Raw genomic sequence first — 22,148 nt, 5'->3', positions numbered from 1 at the left:
CGTGTTACGATGTCGTCTATGAGTTACCAGTCTATAAGCTGTAAAAGTGTTTGACCCTTACCTGCCGTGTTACAATGTCGTCTATTAGTTACCAGTCTATAAGCTGTAAAGGTGTTTGACCCTTACTTGCCGTGTTACAATGTCGTCTATGAGTTACCAGTCGGTAAGCTGCAAAGGTGATTGACCCTTTCTTGCCGTGTTACAATGTCGTCTATAAGTTCCCAGTCTATAAGCTGTAAAGGTGTTTGACCCTTGCTTGCCGTGTTACAATGTCGTCTATAAGTTACCAGTATATAAGCTGTAAAGGAGTTTGACCCTTACTTGCCGTGTTACAATGTCGTCTATAAGTTACCAGTATATAAGCTGTAAAGGAGTTTGACCCTTACTTGCCGTGTTACAATGTCGTCGGTCACTATCCTAATAAACGTGATTTGATTGATATTTTACATTTCTGTAAAGGTGTTTGACCCTTACTTGCCGTGTTACGATGTCGTCTATAAGTTACCAGTCTATAAGCTGTAAAGGAGTTTGACCCTTACTTGCCGTGTTACAATGTCGTCGGTCACTATCCTAATAAACGTGATTTGATTGATATTTTACATTTCAGAGAATTTCGTTTCATAACAATTGTTGAGCATGCACTGGAGCAAAACAGGCTACACATTTCTTGCCACCTAAAATTAATTACGGTGTTATGAAACGATTCTAGGTCAAGGCCAACTGACCACACGTGTATATACAATGTATGATGCACGTGGCTATCGACATCAACACTTACTGAGATTTCCTTATTTGATTTAAAAAAATATTTTTTTATATCGTGACCACAATGTAAATAATTAAATCTTACAGAAATAGTATTCAAGTCTTAAGCACAACTTGTTAGAAAATTAAAGCACAGTCAATGTTATGAAGTATCTGTACCATCAGTTTGTAGATGTGGAGTGGATACGCGTACAATGTACTGAATAGCTCATTGGTTAACCACCAGATCGGAGAAATGTTTTGGATTTCTTTACAAAAAGACCACTCATTTGGTCTCGATCTTCGAACTTCTCATCAGCTTTCAATTTTGAGTTAAAACTACTAATTCTGGCATTATATGGCAGCTATCTATGGCTGTTTGATGAAAACTAACAGTAAAAATATATTGACTGCTTAACATGTTTGTATCCCGAAGTCGTTATGTGGGTGTTGTGTAAGACACTCATGTACATATATAAAAGATATGATTATATGTGTTTTTTTCTCTTTTTGTATGTGTCGGTGTGCGTGTGTATACGTGCATTTGTGTATGGGAACATATGTGTACGTTTGTATATAACTATATGTGTATGTGTACCGGTGTATATATGTGTACGAATGCATACGTAGATGTACGTGTGAATAGTTTTAGTTTAAACATATTTTATTGCAATATAATTACAAAAGGATTGGACACAAGTTATTGCAACTTATAAACGCCCTTTCCATAATGGTTTACAACATATAAATATAATGCAATTTCTAATAATACATAAATTAATTTACAACAAACACATACTTGAGAGAGAGAGAGAGAGAGAGAGAGAGAGAGAGAGAGAGAGAGAGAGAGAGAGAGAGAGAGAGAGAGAGAGAGAGAGAGAGAGAGAGAGAGAGAGAGAGAGAGAGAGAGAGAGAGAGAGAGAGAGAGAGAGAGAGAGAGAGAGAGAGAGAGAGAGAGAGAGAGAGAGAGAGAGAGAGAGAGAGAGAGAGAGAGAGAGAGAGAGAGAGAGAGAGAGAGAGAGAGAGAGAGAGAGAGAGAGAGAGAGAGAGAGAGAGAGAGAGAGAGAGAGAGAGAGAGAGAGAGANCATGGTACCTCTAAACTCAAATCATTTACTCGCTGAAAAAGGATGTTTCTTTCAATACTATAACTGCGACATTGAAAGAAAAAGTGATAAACATTTTCACAAATATGTCCACAAATACAGCTAGGGGTTTCCACAAGGTTCACACGGAATAAGTCATAATTTAGAGAACTACAACGGTGTCTAAGCTTCGTGTGAATAACATTTAACTTACGGTCGCCATTACAAAAGTACGAAGGAGGAATAAATTGATCGTTGGGTTTCAGGGAATTTTTAAAGATATTCAATGAAGCTGATGACCTAATAGAGTTATCGAGGGTATTCCAACAGCGAAGAGTTGACGGTAAAAAAGAAGAGTTTGTTGTTGATAATCTGAAATACGGGATTCTATAATCATTTCTGTTTCGCAAAGGATAGCGAACTAGATCTTGTACAGTGGAGGAAAGCAGGGAAGAAAAATAGTCTGGTGTTTGATTAACATGCATTTTAAACAAGAGTTGAAGCTTTCTTCTTTTTCTTCGAGCAGACAATGTTTCTAAACCTGTTTCAAAATTTAAAGAATATATACTAGCATATGATGGGAGACCTGTTATAATTCGAGCGGCTTCACGTTGGGCTTTTTCTAACTTTTCTGATTCGAAACTAGAGCATCCATCCCACAATTCGCATGCATATTCTAAAAACGGTAAAATAAAGGTTCAGTAAATTCTTAATAGGGCATCTCGTTTTAATAGAAATTTTAATTTTCTTAAGACATTTATTTTTTTCATAACTGAAGAATACACTGCTTCTATATGATCCCCCCATTTGACACTGGAGTTGAGAGTAACACCTAAATGCTTATGACTATCTGAAAAGTCTAAAATGTTCCCGTCAAATTCTAATTCTAATAATGCATCTACGTCATTTCTATTGGAGAAAAAAAGTACATCAGTTTTGTCCGGATTAAATGTTACCAGCCAAGAGGAAGAGCATTAGATGTACGTGTGAATCGATCATGCACGCGTGTGTTTGTGTGTATAAACAATTTATAAATACATATATAACTACTAACGTGTTCGCTTGCGAGTTTTAGTCATGCATGCTCATGTGCAATCATTCCATACTAACAGTGTGACAATGCATGTGTATTGATGTTTGTATGTATGCGTGCGTATGTGTGATATACAATTGAAATATGATACAGTTTTGTATATATATATTGTTTTTGGTGAAGTTATTTATTCCCCCCCCCCCCCCCCCCCCCCCCCCCCCCCCCCCCCACACACACACACACACCCCACACCCCTGTGTTAGTATATGCTAATAACCATCTCCCGATTGACAGTGATGTATGTGTGTGTTTGTATTTATAAATATATGGGTCAAAGAAGTAATATAGACGGTAAAATCCCATATAACACTGGATCCTAATGGAGGTATGTCCGTGGGATACGAATTACTTAAATAGTATATGGGGCAAAGAAGTAATTCCAACAGTGTGGATAAGTTTAGGTTGTCAAATTTTCGGAGCGTCCGCTCCTTTATCAAGACACAGTGAAACAGAACAGTTACATGTACATATACATCATATTACTATTAAAACACACTCAGCACGTTCAACCGCTACAATAAAGGATTCCCGTTAACATAACAGCTATAACCACAAGGTCAATTGATGATTACTGATGATAAAACCACGTTGAATGTGTCACAGATGCGGAAAAGGAATATAGATTAAAAGACATGTTGATAGCGGTATGCCCTTGCAGTTGCCATTAATGGCCAGCATGTTGCTTATTAACCTCATCAGCGCCTTCTGACAGCTGTAGAAACAAGTCAATTAAGCTGATGATGTGAGGTCATTATTTCTATTTCGGATTGAACTGTTCTTCAAGTATCTATGGCAAGCCAAGTTGTCATTTATTCATGGAGCAATATTGATCCAGTACTTAACCAAATTATATAAGATAGCTCATAAAGTATATAAGATATCTTATAAATTATATATGATATCTTATAAACATATGAAATATCTTATAAACATATAAGATATCTTATAAACATATAAGATATCTTATTTTAAGTTTATGAGATATCTTATATCTTTTATAAGATATCTTATATCTTTTACAAGATATCTTATAAAGTATATAAGATATCTTATAAAAGATATAAGATATCTCATAAACTTTTCTCTATAAGATATCTTATATCTTTTATGAGATATCTTATAAAGAAAGGTATATAAGATATCTTATAAAATATATAAGATATCTCATTTATTATATAAGATATTTTATAAAGTATATAAGATATCTCATTTATTATATAAGATATCTTATATAATTAAATAAGATATCTTATATAATTTGGTTAAGTACTGGATCAACATTGCTCCATGCATAAATGACAACTTGGCTTGCCATAAGTATCAATTGGCGAGTTTCTGCGGCGACAAAATCCTTAACAGCTGGAAATTTATCATAAGCAAGGAAATTTGAAAATAAGAATATCAAGTTAAATTGAAATCAAGAATGCAAAGTAAAATTGCAAACAGGAATTCCAAAAAAATAGAAAACAAGATGTTTCAAATCAAACTGAAAACAGGATACCAAGGAAAATTGATGATTATAATTAATTTCATTAAACGAAGACTAAAAAAATATTGCAGCTTTTTACCGCTCTGTGATGAGTTGACACTAGTCAAGCAGGGATGGGGATTGGCACAAATATCATAGATAGTGTATGTCGCCTCCGAACCACCGGCATGTCGCCTCCGAACCACCTGTATGTCGCCTCCGGACCACCTGTATGTCGCCTCCGAACCACCTATATGTCGCCTCCGAACCACCTGTATGTCGCCTCCGAGCCACCTCCGAACCACCTGTATGTTGCCTCCGAACCCCCTGTTTGTCGCCTCCGAACCACCTGTATGTCTCCTCCGAACCACCTGTATGTCGCCTCCGACCCACCGGCATGTCGCCTCCGAACCACCTGCATGTCGCCTCCGAACCACCTATATGTCGCCTCCGAACCACCTGTATGTCGCCTCCGAACCACCTCCGAACCACCTGTATGTTGCCTCCGAACCACCTGTTTGTCGCCTCCGAACCACCTGTATGTCGCCTCCGAACCACCGGCATGTCGCCTCCGAACCACCTGTATGTCGCCTCCGAACCACCTGTATGTCGCCTCCGAACCACCTGTATGTCGCCTCCGAACCACCTGTATGTCGCCTCCGAACCACCTGTATGTCGCCTCCGAACCACCTGTATGTCGCCTCCGAACCACCTGCATGTCGCCTCCGAACCACCTGCATGTCGCCTCCGAACCACCTCCGAACCACCTGTATGTTGCCTCCGAACCACCTGTATGTCGCCTCCGAACCACCTGTATGTCGCCTCCGAACCACCGGCATGTCGCCTCCGAACCACCGGCATGTCTATTTTCTTGGGTAAATGATTTCATTTCTTATTGTTTACTCTGTTCCAAACACCTTTTACCTCGGTTGCTATTGTCATTTTGTCGAGGTTCCTTTTTGTTTCTGTCTTTTGTTTCCAATGCCTTTTCCCTTTGTTCCCGACTTCTTTTTCATTTGTTCCAATTGTATCAACATGGAGTTCCGAACGTCCAATTCTGTCCTTGTATGTTTATGTCATGGTAACGAATGTTTTCCGCTCGGTTACCCTGCCTTATAGACGATGAGATAGATACAAAAGCACATCCTAATATGTTTTAACGTAGTAGAATATATTTATCTACTTGCAATCCAAAAGGCCGGAAGTATAAAACATTATCCAGTCGATAAGGCCTTCATATATATTTTCCCTACTATTTTTCTCATCCTTGTTATTGATATAATGTTTTGTTTATGAATGATTTATCAAACTTTAAATTGAGTGATCTCCCCTGACGGTGTTAACACGTATTCAACACAGCTCCGAGGATGTGATACTATCTACTATAGTGGAGCACTTCTGCGCCTTAACTCTTGTCATAGAGTGTATGCAAGGTAACATCTAACGATATTGAATGCTGAAATGAACTTGTAATAATATTCCTTTTGCCGTTCATGATAAAAAAAAAAATGTGGTATATCCAGATACAACAGTGTACCTATACGGGTCATTCGTCACGGTCTGCTGACGCGCACCCTTCGCTTACCTGTTGGCACGCGCTTATACAGGTGAGGTGTAGTGTATAGTACTCGCATACACGCACTAATTACTCCTATGTTTACATTCGGCTATGACAGACTTACATAGTCCGCTAGAACTGACCATAATCGCAGGCTAAACAAATCTGATCGGTCGCCTGTTTATGGTCAGCTATCGACTGCTCTTTAAAATGCGGGGATTGTCGTCAAAATCTGTCGTTTTATTCAATTGAGGTGCTTTCGACTGCTCAAATCGACAGCCCTGAAATTTACTCTCACTCAGATGATAGTGTTTGTGACAATGATTTTGTAAAATCTGAACTTTCAGATTTTCTGCAAGGTAATGGTCAATTGGAAGATTCAGCTGCGATAGTTTTTACGGTTGAGGAAATTAAATGTTGTAAAAGTCTTCCTCGTGGAAAGGCACCCGGTGAAGATTCACTTGTTTATGAAAACCTTATATATGCCTGCGACTCTCTGTATACATGCTTATGCACATTGTTTAATGCTTTTGCAAAATTGGAATATGTACCAACTTTTCTTAAACAAGGCTTGATATGCTCATTATATAAAGGTCATAACAAACCTAAAAATGACCCAAATAGCTATAGAGCAATCTCGCTTTTATCAGTCATATTAAAAGTTTATGAAAAATTGTTACTGACAAGATAAGAAAATTCAGAACTTTTTTGCGTGAATCCATTACAACATGGATTCCAAAAACAAGTTAGTAGTACCATGACTTCATATATTGTGCATGCAGCCATTCAGTATGCCAGTGAACATGATAGCAAGTTGTTTACATGTTTCTTAGACGCTTCAAAAGCTTTTGACTGTGTGTGGCATGACTGTCTGTTTCTCAAACTCGCACGTTTGGGTTTCAGTCGGAAATATGTATGTGTAATTATGTCCTTGTATAAAGATATGTTTAGTGTTGTTATTCATCAACACTCTGTATCGAAAATGTTCAAGATATGCCAGGGAACCCGTCAGGGTAGTATTATCTCCCCTTGGTTATACTCTGTTTATATTAATGATCTCTTGAATGATCTTTGTGATTCTCAATATTCCTTGAGTATTTGTGATATCAACATTACTTGCCCAACACAGGCAGACGATATATGTCTTCTTGCTTTTTCTAAACACAATTTAGTTTTGCTCATGCATATATGTTATAAGTATAGTTGTAAATGGAGGTTTAAATACAACCCCTCCAAGTTAGTAATTATAGTTTTTAACGAACGAACTAGTAACCACTCACAGTCGAACCGTAGGTGGCACTTAGGCGACAGTGACGTCACTGAATGTACAAATGTTAAGCATGTTGGGATTAGTATAAATAAGTTAAAGTCAGGTCGCCCTGATGTCGATGAAGTTATCCACAAACTACCTGGTCAATGTTTTGCTCTTTTGAATTGTAATGTATTCGGCCCCAGCATCAACCCTTTTACAGGAGTGAAACTATACCTCTCTATTGTTCTCCCTCGAAGCATGTTTGGCTGTGAGTTGTGGTACTCACTTACAAACGCAGGTTGGCGTCATCTGGAATCAGTACATCACTTGTGTGCCAAACTAATTCAAAATTTCCCACTGAGGACCAGATCTGACATCGCATTAGGTATGCTTGGTTTATCATCGCTTCATTTACATGTAGATCAATGTAAGCTTCGCTTTTTTGCGGCATTATGTAGAACCAAAATTAATTGTACATCTAAACAGCTGTTTTTATTGCGATTGTATCAAAATCGCCTTGGTGTAAATAAAGCTAAAAAGGGTTTTATTGTTGATGCAATTGACATGCTGTATAAGTACAACTTCAAAGACTTTTTAAATGAATTTTTTAAGTCGGGTAATTTTCCTCCAAAGTTACGTTGGAAACATCTAGTTAAAAATGTTCTTCTTTGTCAAGAATCAGAAGACTGGAAAACTCGTTTAAATCATTCGTCTTATTTTTCGAGATTCAAAAATCTCCATCCTGAAATGACACCTTCAGTGATCTGGTACTTTTCAAAATGTCACCCTTCTTTAATTGGAATTTGCAAAACTGTTTCCAAAATTTGGATTGCTCCACCTGATTGCGAACCATTTTGCGCTAATTGCAAGAGTACTTTTGAAGACGCAGTCGCCCATTGTATGTTAGACTGCGGCGAATTAGAATTAGCAAATTTGCGGGATACACTTTTGACGAATTTTGTAAATAAATATCCTGTGTATGTTTATGTGTCTTTCGACCAGTCAGACAGAGAAGTCCAGGTTGCTACTCTGCTGGGTGCTCCAAGCGATGTTATTTGTGATACTCTTAATGACGATGTTAAATCAAAGATTGACTAATATTTGCGGAAAAAGCGTTCTATATGACCTTCCAATAAATCTAGCTAATTTTGTAGCAGTCATTGCAATGAGTCTTCCTTTAACCACTTTTCATTGACTTATAACGTGTCTTTACATTTTTTCAAGATGTGATTATGAAATGATATTAATATCAATTGTATCTCAATTTTTGTCTGCACCATTTTATTTCTCATGTCACTTGCACTCACCGTTCTCATCCACATTGTACTCTTCATTATTTTGGAGGAAATAAAGATATGAATGAATAAAAGTGAAAACAAAAGGGATAGGAGTGAATCGACTTTGTCCAATATGACTGAGTGTAAGAAAACCAGAGACACGTCTCTTAACGTTAGTTATAATTACACAATGTCATCTGCCCCAGCTACGTCGACGCCGTTTCGCGGTAACAATATTCCGCCCCCCTCGACGACTGGGGACTCCACCTCACACTCGTCCAGCCTATCTGATTACGATATCCAAGGAATAGCAACGGCTGTTAAGAGCCCAGCTCGCCCCCATTCACAACGAAATGTCACAATTGAGGAACGAAAACCGACAACTCAAACTTGCCATTGATGATGTTGAGCAATACGGTCGCCGACTACTAGTCCGTTTCTCTGGCATCGCCGAACCTACTACCCAATCCAAATCGTCACAGAACCCGAATGAGGATACCACAAAGCTAGTACTGGACGCATGATCCAAGGCCGAAATCCCCCTACATGCATCTGATATTGAAAGATCCCATAGATTTGATAAACCTATCTCATCAGGTGAGACAGGTCATAGGAAACCCCTTCAAATCATTGTGAGGCTCACTTCAAGTCACGCGAAATTCTCATTGTTGTCGAACAGTGCCAATTTCAAGAAACACAATTTTCACGGAATATCGGTCAATGAAGACCTTACAAAGTTTCGCGACAAGCTCTTTTTTCATGCCCGCCAGCTCGTCAAATCCAAACACATTAAAAATTCTTGGACTACAAATGGCAAAATAAAAGTGCGCGATCATCAAGGAGCTGACCATGTGATTCATGATGAGGCTGACTTGTGTCCTTTCGGGCACATTGTCTAGGCATAGCTATAACTGTATGTGCTAATTTCGACAACTATAATTAGAATTATTGTAGTCTCAAATATCACTACTATTGTTTTTGTTTCTGAGTTTTTATGTTTTGCAATAATTACATCATGCACTATTTTTGTAAAATCCCTCTTTTTTAACACATGCGCGTAGGCGTAATAGTGTCCTTGGGTGTACTTAAGGGGCAGTGTTGCTTTTCATCCCTACCCATGCCTCTAATTTCCTTTGGTGATCTTAAATTATCTTCACTCATTTAACTGTTGAATGGATTACATTCCCTGTGTATATATTTTCAAACTACGAACGTATGGCAAAAATCAAGCTTGAGTACGAATATTTGAGTACATGTTTGTATCCCGAAGTCGTTATGTGGGTGTTGTGTAAGACACTCATGTACATATACAAAAGATGTGATGATATTTTTTTTTCTCTTTTTGTATGTGTCGGTGTGCGTGTGTATACGTGCATTTGTGTATGGGAACATATGTGTACGTTTGTATATAACTATGTGTATGTGTACCGGTGGGCCTCCAAGAAAGCTGGGTCCACGTCCCGAGGCTGGGTACGTTGGTGCTCAGTGCGTATGTGATCATTTCGGGGGTATGATTGTGGCGCGCTGGGCGTCATCGTAGCAGAAGGCTTTCACAGTAGCTCCAATTTGAGCCAACCTGTTTGCCGTGGGTTGCATCTCGTATTCCTGGGGGAAGAAGATCCTGGTAGCTGAGCAGAGTCGGAATCACTGTCAAACTCTTGATAGGAAGGAGACATGATCCGATATTCTGCAACATACTGCTTTGGCTTCGGACTCTGGGTAGACGAGAGGTGATATGGGCCCTCTATCACCAATCGGCTGGTCACGCCGAGCCCTTGGTTTACATACTCCCAAGAAGGCGGTGGCTTAGGGTCAATCGCGAGAGTATACTCTTTCAAATAGTATGTATATTCTTACGAGTATACTATTCTATGTATCTCCGACACTTGGCGCTGGATATCCGCGTCACACCAGTGTCCCCTTGTTGGGCTCCGTGGCGGGTGGAGGCATAGATCGTGAAACAAACAAATATACACATGGGTAAAGATAAAAACCACCAAAACGACNCCTGTAAAAAGCCTGTACGTGGAAGCAAATGAACCATCCCTTTATGACAGAAGAATAAAACTTTCATTACAATTTGCAACTCAATTAAAATCAAACCCTAAAAATCCTGCTTTCAACCAAGTATTCAACCCCAAATACCAAAACATATTTACGCAAAACCAAAAACTTCTGCCAACATTTGGTATCCGAATTTTGAATTTCCTGCAAGAACTCAACATAAAATTGACGGACATAGCTGAATTTAACATATCTGATGTTCCTCCGTGGACCATTCAAACCCCCGATTTTAACTTTACATTACATGAGCGAGGGAAATCAAGTGTTATGCCCGAAGAACACAAATCCTCCTTTCGGGAATGCATTTCGAATTACCCTTCTCATACACAACTTTACACCGATGGCTCCAAAGAAGGTGAGAAAGTGGCAGCAGCCTGCTGTACTGCCAATACTTGCACTTCAGTCCGACTACCAGACGGCGCCTCCATCTTTTCTGCTGAAGCATGCGCCATTGGTTTGGCCCTCGACCATATCGATGAACACCGCATTAAAAAGGCAATTATTTGTTCAGACTCTCTATCTGTCCTACAGAGTTTACAGTTACGAGATCCTAAAAACACAATCGTACAAAACCTTGCTCATCGAATATCTCGTATATTAAAAAAGTCTAAAATAACTTTACTATGGATTCCGAGCCATGTCGGAATAAAAGGCAACGAATTTGCTGACAGGGAAGCAAAAAATGCATTGAATCTCGAACAAACAAATATCAAACTACCATACACAGATTTTAAACCTACTATTCGTACAGCCATTCAAAATGAATGGCAGAAACGCTGGTCTCTGGAGACCAACAACAAACTTTTTAAGATACAACCGAAACTTAAAACATCTATTCCCAGTCGGAAAGATCGTAGAGAGGAAGTTGTCCTCGCTCGGCTCCGCACTGGGCACACATATCCTACTCATTCGTACCTTTTAAAACGAGAAGATATACCTTCATGCCACGCATGTGACACTCCATTTACAGTGGAGCATTTTTTAATAGAATGTTCCGATTTTAAACACATTCGTGATAACTACTTCCGAGTCCCGGATATGAAAACACTTTTCAGTTCCGTGGATTCGAAGGCATTATTTAACTATTTGAAAGACATCGGTCTATTTTATAGACTCTGATGTCTTTTAACCCACCTTATCCTTTTTGACGTTATATATATATCGCATATTCCATATCATCTATTCGTTATCTCTTTTATTATTTTAACCCCCTTTTATTATTTTTAATTATCTGCACATACAATGCGAATACTTTTAAAATGAACCATTTTATCTGATTTTATCTTCGCTATTCACATGTTTGTTAAAAAAGTAAAATAAATAAATAAATAAATCACCATGGCCCTAAATGACCACAGCCGTCGATGGGCCGTTAAACATAAACAAACAAACAAACAAACAAACAAACAAAGTGTACCGGTGTATATATATATACAAATGCATATGTAGATGTACGTGTGAATCGATCATGCACGCGTGTATTTGTGTGTATAAACAATTTATAAATACATATATAACTACTAACGTGTTCGCTTGCGAGTTTTAGTCATGCATGCTCATGTGCAATCATTCCATACTGACAGTGTTACAATGCATGTGTATTGCTGTATGTATGTATGCGTGCGTATGTGTGATATACAATTAAAATATGATACAATTTTGTATATATATATATTGTTTTTGGTGAAGTCATGTATTCCCTCCCCTCCCCCTGGGTTAGTATATGCTAATAACCATCTCCCGATTGACAGTGAATTTCAATTTCAGCCAGGTTATGTCTAGAGATCTTGCAGGTATGTGCGTACGATTTATATATGTTGTTATTGTATGATTGATATATATATACGCGTACGCATGCGTATTGTGTATGTATGTGTACATGTGCATTCGTGCGGGTGTATGTGTATGTATGTCTAATATGAGGATGTATGTGTTTTTGTATTTATAAATATATGGGTCAAAGAAGTAATATAGACGGTAAAATCCCATATAACACTGGATCCTAATGGAGGTATGTCCGTAGGATACGAATTACTTAAAATAGTATACGGGGCAAAGAAGTTTAGGTTGTCAAATTTTCGGAGCGATCCGCTCCTTTATCAAGACACAGTGAAACAGAACAGTCACATGTACATATGCATCATATTACAAGAAGATAGAACTGATATACTATAATTGAAAATATAGCTATTATATAAAACCAATATATAAATTTATATATTTATAAATATATATATATATATATGTATGTGTGTGCGGTTTTATTTGGTGTTTTTTTTTTTTGNCAACTTCAATCAAATTGTGTTCTATAATGTTTTTTCCCTATATCTTCTTTCCCAATATTGTAACACTTATTATATGCAGTGGAAACCATGAATGTAATAATAACTTTGTATTTTTTATTGCTCAAACTGAGTATTGTATTGGCTGGTCTTACATTGGCCCTACTCTTGTGATGATGATGTTCCCATTTGATATTTCCTAAATACATATAAATGCCAATAAGTCATAACATTTTTCTGTAAGAGTGGGACTTTGTTATGACATCGCACGCTCTGTTCAAACTCGATCTGTAAGTATAATGTATGATATGTTTGAAGTTTTCTTTATTGCGCTGTTTTGGAACCATCATGTTTTTTTGCCCATTGTCATATTCTTTTTTCTTGTTCGACAGTTAGGCGTATGTAAAACCTACAACGAACATACAACTTCATGTCGAAATCAAACGTTATTACTTAAAGCGTATTTCACGGCGATCATCGCTCAATTTATACTGTATGTTTCCATACTCATCGTCTTGTCATTACTATATGCTGTGGCGATATAGAAACTAACCCCCGCCCCTTTCATCCTGCTGCTAACTCCTCGTCAATCTCCTCTGACGAACCTGTATCTTTTACACATGATAATAATTGCTTATCATTCGTCCATCTGAACGTACAAAGTTTGCGTCCAAAACTAGATGTTCTGTACACCGAACTATATGAGCATAGTATTTTAACATTTACCGAAACTTGACTCTCTGATTCTGATATGAATTCGTCCATGGATATTTCTGGTTTTCACAGTCCTTTTTGTTACTGTCGTAATAACACCATTGGAGGGGGTGTTGCTGTTTATGTAGCAGACAATCTTTTTGTCAAAAGAAGGTCTGATATTGAAGTTGACGATGTCGAATGTGTATGAGTTGAAATAGCATCCGAAGGTCAAACATTTCTATATGGTACTAGTTATAGACACCCAAATTTTAACAACTGTATGGACCAAATTTGAGGAATCCATTGATAGGGCAATTTACTCTAGCATAGGAAATGTTATTATAACAGGCGATTTTAACGTAAATTTACTACAACGTAGTACTAATTTTAACTATTTTGATAACATAATGTACACTTACGGACTTACGCAATTAATTACTGAATGTACGCATTACACTGAACATTCGTCATCCTTACTAGACGTTATATTGGTAAATGACGATTTTATAATAGATCGGTCTTATGTAGGGGAATCGTTCCTTGACCAACCAGTAAGATACCATTGTCCCATCTATGCTACTCTTAATATTGCTCAACATTCAACCGACTCGTACCGAAGGAACATTTGGCTTTATAAGCATGGACAATTTTGATAAACTAAGAAAACTATAAGAAATGTCGGATTGGTCTCAAGTATATGATGCTAATATCGATCTAGCATGCAAGCGTCTAACTGACTTCATCGATTCCGCTTCTTCTTCGGCTATCCCTAATAGAACGGTCATTATAAGAAATTGTGATCGTCCATTGATGAATAAAAAAAACAGAATTTAATATCAAAACGTAAAAAAAGCACCATAAGGCTAAACTTACTGATAGCCAATCTGACTGGTCTATTTTAGACAAACCCGTAACAAGTGTAAATGCCATTAGACAATCTAAAGAATCTTATTTTAATGGTTTTTCATCAAAATTATCTGATTTAAGACAATGCAACGAGTCATGGTGGTTAACTGTAAAACTCTTCATGAACAATAGTGGTAACTGTGGAGAAATACCAACAATTTTTCAGGATAATGTCTATTACGAAACTGATGTTGATAACACTAATGTTTTTAATTTATATTTTTCAAGTCAATCCGCTGTGGATGATTCAATGGTTATGCTTCCTCCACTAATAGAATCCCCTAATCGTATTTGTCTGGGTAATATATATATAGCATGTACTGATGTTAACGATGCCTTAAAGCTGTAGGACCAGATCTTATTAGTCCCAGTCTTACATATGTGAAATGAAGAACTATCAGAGGTACTGTTTTTTCGAATAATTGCAGTTGGGTTGAAAATGTTAAACAAATAATTCAGAAAGCAACCTCTAGATTAAATATTATGCGATCTCTAAAATTTAAACTCGACAGGCAAACATTACAAAATATATATTTTTCGTGTATTAGACCACTTGTAGAATATGTAGATACTGTCTGGGATAGCATTCCCAAAGAATATATTTCTAAACTAGAGAATGTTAATTTGGAAGCTGCTAGGATTGTTTCAGGTGCTACTCAATTTGTAAGCTTAGACAAACTGTATACAGAAGTTGGAAGGAATAAATTAATAGAACGTAGACTCCATCATAAATTGTTGCAATTCAAAAAAATGTTTTATCAAAATACTCCAGAGTATCTGTATAATCTCTTACCTAGTTCAGTTAGTGATGTTCATAGTTATAATACCAGACTTTCTGACCCATCATCTCTTCCTTTACATATAAGAAATAACCCTTCCATTTCCCATTTAAAAGCCTTTCTGAAATCTAATAGTAAAGCATGTCCACCGTCATACTACTTTCAGGGTTCACGTCTGGGTCAAATCTACCACGCAAGACTGCGTATGTCATGAAGCTCCCTAAAAGCACACTTGTTTACGAAAAACATCATACTGTAACATCCCCGAAATGTTCCTGCGGTGCCATTGAGAATTCAAAACATTATTTGCTAAAATGTAATAAATATACAGCACTTAGACAGCTTCATATTCTGAGTTTGCCGTATCAACTATCTACTAATATTTTACTCTTTGGTGATGACTCTCTAACCCATCAAGAAAACATTTAAAATAAACGAACAGTCCTTTAACAATTTCATTTTGACATATATATATATGTATGTTGTGTTGCATTCGTTTTACTACTGTGTTTTAAAATGTATTTGGATGTATATGCTTATTCAGTGATTTTGCCATTGCATTTCTTTATACCATATTATGTCACTAACTGGCCATGATTATGATAGTTTGGTAAAGTGATGTGTGACCTTGAAAGAGCAGGACGTGCCAGGGACGAGGCGGGAAAGTGTTTTATGGACTTATATTTGATAAGTGTGAAGGCTAGTATGTGAACTGCAACGTTGTTTTAATAATCCTGGCGGTGCTTTGTGACATCCTAATTTTGTCAATAGTTGATTTAGTGGTGATTTATGCTATGTAATTTGTATATACATTTTAACCGTTATCGAGTGTCCATTTACAGCATTGCTGAAATTTTCATCTACTATTGCATAGTTATATTTTACAGAATCGTGTTCCACATACCCATTGCAATAGAGCAATGTGATATTACCATCTGATGATCATATGTATATTGATATGTTATCCATTCCTGGTTTCCACTGCATACCGATCCATTACCCCCTCCCCTATTCCCGTAATTGTTCTGTTGTACATATTACTTCATTCTTGTAGCTAGTGTTGAAAAGTTGATTATTAAGCAGGCAACAACTTTACATAAGTGTCACGAGACTTGTTTTTGTTTCCTTTTCTGTTCTATAAAACATGTACTTCGATGTATTGCCAAACAAAAGTTTAAACCAAACTTTAAAGGGAAACGCTTTGTTGTCGGTTAAATTTGTGTCGTTATTTAGTTTATAATTCTGATTTAAGGACTGCTGCCACTCAAGTTTTAATCATTACGACTGCTATGTGTGTTGTAAGAAATGCTAAGCTTAGTAGAAAATCTGTTTTCATCTTGATTTATGAAAGAACCGCTTAGCTTTGTAGAGAATCTGTTTACGCCTCCTTGTATTAATCTTCATAGCATTACCTCTTCAGACAGTATTATCACGTATCTGTAATCGCCTTTCTACGTTATGTCACATATGCTTACTTTTCCAAACGAGTTATCTTGTATGTGAAATATACCAACACCATTTAATAAATGCAATGCTTTTTATCTCTATTTTAAGAGGAACTCCTGGGAAGGAAGAGGCGGGTTAGTTTGGCGTCTGCCGTCAGATTACGTTACGCCGCCATTGCAGTGTCCTGGTTATCTGTGATTTTTGCCCTGGTACAGGGCTCTCTAGCATTAGGTAAGGCGGTATCTATGTTGTGTGTATGAGGGCATTGGTGGATGTTTACAGTCTGCACTTATAAGATACTAATAGTAATAATATATTTTATTCAAGTGTCACATATTCATCTTTATATAAAAACAAGTAAAATGTACATTAAAACTAAATCAATATCCAGCCAAAGTTAATTGACCTATGGAACACTAAAAGGCAACAATATCCATTAAAATAAGTGTTAACAAAAACAAGACCATATTTGTCAGCTTATTATAGCCTATTATAAGTTATTACAACACATCAATAAAAGTCATTACATATACCTGTATCACTAACTTCAGCGAGAAAACCGCTATAGCACTTTATCAAATGTTATATATTTACTGGTAAAATATCACGTAATCGGAGAGTACTTCAAATCACAAATGTTTATAACTTACCTTACTATATGTATGGTTTTCTACGCTTAAACGCGTCAAAGATAGAATGATCTATATATTTAGCTGGAGTTCACCGTTTCAAATTATATAAAAAGAACTGTGTGTCACGGTCCTGCATTCAGATCCCAATTATAACCTAACATGCTTGATTTAGTCAATTGTATCTTAAATCATTGTAGAGTTTGCACTCAAGTGTCTCATATAGGCTCACGAAATAGCAATTCATCACTTTCCATCTGCCTTGTTGGGAAAAAAAACTGTTTTGCTATATGTTGTAGTTTCATATAAAATGTAGCTTAGATACCGTGATACAATGTGTTAATTTCAGTGAACACCAGTAGTTGCTAAGTGTGTGTATTATAACTTGACTCTGATTATCTCGCCTCCTTTACAGTACTTTCTTTAACACGAAACAGTTCCACTTTATTCGGATTCGGGGTAAGTTGTTTTATGTTTCTTTCAAGTGTCCAGGTTTGAAATGCGTTGGTATTGTATCCATATATAAGGATTGTGAGGCCATTTGCAGGTTGCACGAACACAATGTTCACCTAGAACGGTTTTGAGTCAGCCATGCTTTATCTATCTTCAGCATGTATAAAACAATGTCTGATTTCATGTCCAACTCCGTGTATTTCTAAAGTTGTTTTTAATGTTTGGTACGTATGTACATGTATAACATGTTCATTGGTAGAGCGAAATCTATAAAGCCACACTATTTGATAAAAAAGTAGAGTAATTTCCTTATATGGTCATTGCTCCTTAATGTTCGTTAATGGATCATACTAATCCGACATAAACCAATATTTCGCATATCGTTTGTATAAAAATATATCTGGTTAAACCTAAGGTTATGTTCATAATATGAATTACTTGTCTATAGTAGTTGTGAACTTATCTCCCTTACTTATCTGATAGCTGGCCGCTCTCCTCGACAGCGCTTCCTCGATAGTTGTACTATGGAGATTTCATAGCAAAGATTTATACTCGGAAGCCGCGGAATCAAGGTAAGAAAAGCAACTTCATTATTACTAAGTCTATGATTTAATACACTTTAATTTGAGCTCCAATAACCGTAGACACAATCCTATGTAACAATGAGTGTATCAGTTGATACATCTTGAAAAGGATACGCGGCGAGTAGTCAGTTATTTTTATGTCAACATTTAGGTAATAATTTCTCTGTGGATTTTTTTCAAATTTGATAGTTATATTGCTTTGAAGTAAAGGAACTTTTCTGCCAGAAAAGAAATATAGGTTGTCAGAATTTTAAGGATTTTAAATGGTAATTTAGGTAAAAAGGAGTGAATTTTGAAAAAAAAATGAAAGACACAATTGTTTGCAAAATAATATCAATAAAAATGATACTGACAGAGATTAGTATTGCATTAATGTATATCAATTTAATAAATGCTGCAATTGTGTAAACTTAATTAGCATTAAACGATTAAAAATTGGCATTTTATAATAAAACCATTTACACATAGTAATTGCATGTAAGAGTTATCTTTCTTGATAAACTTCACAGTAGGTAGCCGGTAAATAGGTAGCCGGTTTCCTGAAGTACAGAAAAATGAACACATGTGACTCATTGATAAAAAAACAACTGAATTAATGCCTGGATTGCTATGAAATACTTTAATATTGAGAGAACACACTGTTCTGTCAATAATAAACATGCAATATCCATCACAGCTCTAGACTCATTAGAATATGCGGAAATTGTGATACTGTCCCCCTACATTGGATTTTCAACTACGGATGTACTTCCTATTTCCGTTTATCAATACACTCCTATGACCTTAAGTGTATCTGGTCAAGGAAATATTTTCTTATTCATCTTCAATACATCCTGTAAAACAATGATTCTTATTTTACATATTATAGCTTTCACTACTCAGATGCATTCTGTTTCGATTTCATATATTATTAATGATACCCTGTTGCATGTAGTTACATTGTAACCGTTACATGAGTTTAAAAAAACAATAATAGGCTAATTTCGATGAATTCGTTTTCTTTCAGGGCCTGCCTTATAATAGGATTTTTCTTTTTATTGTCGTCATTTTTTCTGTCAGGAAAAACTGTATACGACTTAGTGATGCAAATTAAAGAAGTAAAGGTAGGTCAAATTGGATTGTTTATTATCTACAGCTTTTAACCATAACATTGATAGTGGCCAATTGAATAAAAATGTCATGAAATGCTTACTAAGGATCTCCTACCTCTGCCAAAATCTGTCACTGTGCATTGGAAATATATTTTTCCACATGACTATAACTTTGATAAATTATTAATAAATGAAAACCATAATTGCGAGATTTTTATGAAAAAACCCCGAAAACAGATGAAATGGACAAAAGATCATCAGCAATAGTGTTCTAAGTGTAAACGATAAGTACGGTTTTCAATAAAAGTAGAAAAGTAAAAGTAGATTACATTAAGTATTTACGTTAATATATATTAGGTCTATCATTCGTTTTTATTTGAACTAGCATAACATATACCACCTTTATGTATAATGGATAACAAAACTTATTCCTAAATCCTCATCAATTGGATCATAATCACGTGGAGGTCAATGATTTCAGCTATTGACTCGGTGTTTCTACTGTTTTTAGAAACATCAGATTAATATTATCTTTATGACGTCACTTCAACTGAAGAGTCACAATACTCTCTGCGAAATGCAGTGTTTTCATCTTGACGATTTGGCAAAAAGTCAATATGTTTTCATATCTAATATAACAATTAAGGACTTTAATTTCAGTGAATATGTGATGACACGGACATGAAAATGTGATTTTCACTTCGTTCGTTCAAGAGCGCTTTCTCAGAATCAAATAACCACATATTCACTTCAACAAGTATCCATAATTGATCAATACTCTCTGGCCACTAAGACAATCATTTATTAAGGAACTGTAGTAAACCTTAATTATCAATTTCTTAAGCTATCAATAAGTTGTTCTAGGACTATCATTAAAATATAATTACAATGTGAAGATTGTCGTTTAGTTATAGAAGGACTGTTATTACCTATGATTTGAATGTTGTTTAATTATTTGAGTATTGCACTTTCGATTCAATTTGAATGGTGTTTAATCATTTTAGTACTGCACTTTCGGTTCAATTAAACTGTCATTTATGTACATCCGGTTGTTTATTTCAGTCTGCAACAGTATGGACGTTGTCGTTGGTGAACGGCTTAATAAATGTGGTGCTTGGTACTTCCAAAATATGTATAGGATACAAAATTGAAAGTATGGCACTCCTCACCGATAGTAAGTATTCACATGTATGATCTTCCCACGTGATAAAATAGAAAGTATGGTACTCCTCACTGATAGTAAGTAATCACCAGTCTGATCTTCCCACGTGATAAAATAGAAAGTATGGCATTTCTCACTGATAGTAAGTATTCACCTGTATGCTCTTCCCACGTGATAAAATAGAGAGTATGGCATTTCTCACCGATAGTAAGTATTCACCTGTATGATCTTCCCACGTGATAAAATAGAAAGTATGGCATTTCTCATTAATAGTAGGTATTCACCTGTATGATCTCCCCATGTGATAAAATAGAAAGTATGGCATTTCTCACTGATAGTAAGTATTCACCTGTATGAACTTCCCAGGTGATAAAATAGAAAGTATGGCATTTCTCACTGATAATTAGTATTCACCTGTATGATCTTCCCACGTGATAAAATAGAAAGTATGGCATTTCTCACTGATAGTAAGTATTCACCTGTATGATCTTCCCACGTTTTGTAAAAAAAGAAAAAAAGACACTTCTCACTGATAGTAAGTATTCACCTGTATGATCTTCCCACGTGATAAAATAGAAAGTATGGCATTTCTTACAAATAGTAAGTAATCACCTGTATGATCTTCCCACGTGATGAAATAGAAAGTGTGGCATTTCTCGCCGATAGTAAGTATTCACCTGTATGATCTTCCCACATGATCAAATAGAAAGTATGGCATTTCTCACTGATAGTAAGTAATCACCTGTATGATCTTCCCACGTTTTAAAAAAAAGAAAAAAAGACACTACTCACTGATAGTAAGTATTCACCTGTATGATCTTCCCCTGTATGATCTCCCCATGTGATAAAATAGAAAGTATGGCATTTCTCACCGATAGTAAGTATTCACCTGTATGATCTTCCCCTGTATGATCTCCCCATGTGATAAAATAGAAAGTATGGCATTTCTCACCGATAGTAAGTATTCACCTGTATGATCTTCACACGTTATAAAATAGAAAGTAGGGCATTTCTCACTGATAGTAAGTAATTACCTGTATGATCTTCCCACGTTTTAAAAAAAAGAAAAAAAGACACTACTCACTGATAGTAAGTATTCACATGTATGATCTTCCCACGTGATAAAATAGAAAGTAGGGCATTTCTTACTGATAGTAAGTAATCACCTGTATGATCTTCCCACGTTTTAAAAAAAAGAAAAAAAGACACTACTCACTGATAGTAAGTATTCACATGTATGATCTTCCCACGTGATAAAATAGAAAGTATGGCATTTCTCACCGATAGTAAGTATTCACCTGTATGATCTTCACACGTTATAAAATAGAAAGTAGGGCATTTCTCACTGATAGTAAGTAATTACCTGTATGATCTTCCCACGTTTTAAAAAAAAGAAAAAAAGACACTACTCACTGATAGTAAGTATTCACCTGTATGATCTTACCACGTGATAAAATAGAAAGTATGGCATTTCTCACCGATAGTAAGTATTCACCTGTATGATCTTCACACGTTATAAAATAGAAAGTAGGGCATTTCTCACTGATAGTAAGTAATCACCTGTATGATCTTCCCCCGTTT

General features: G+C 36.2%; 1 protein-coding gene across 1 annotated transcript in view; it reads left to right on the top strand.

Annotated features, from left to right (window-relative positions):
- The window catches only part of LOC110463965 (transmembrane protein 163-like), a 37,525-nt gene extending 16,926 nt beyond the window's left edge, over positions 1-20,599 (top strand). Inside the window, exons 2-6 of the mRNA XM_021518936.1 lie at positions 16,757-16,879; positions 17,693-17,736; positions 18,214-18,302; positions 19,321-19,417; positions 20,468-20,599. Coding sequence (XP_021374611.1) covers positions 16,757-16,879; positions 17,693-17,736; positions 18,214-18,302; positions 19,321-19,417; positions 20,468-20,599 — 485 coding nt within the window. The remainder of the gene's footprint in view (positions 1-16,756; positions 16,880-17,692; positions 17,737-18,213; positions 18,303-19,320; positions 19,418-20,467) is intronic.
- Positions 20,600-22,148: the final 1,549 nt, after the last annotated feature.

This window comes from Mizuhopecten yessoensis, unplaced genomic scaffold, assembly GCF_002113885.1.
Source record: "Mizuhopecten yessoensis strain PY_sf001 unplaced genomic scaffold, ASM211388v2 scaffold10949, whole genome shotgun sequence".
NCBI lineage: Eukaryota > Metazoa > Mollusca > Bivalvia > Pectinida > Pectinidae > Mizuhopecten > Mizuhopecten yessoensis.
This window is presented reverse-complemented; position numbering and strand designations above follow the sequence as displayed.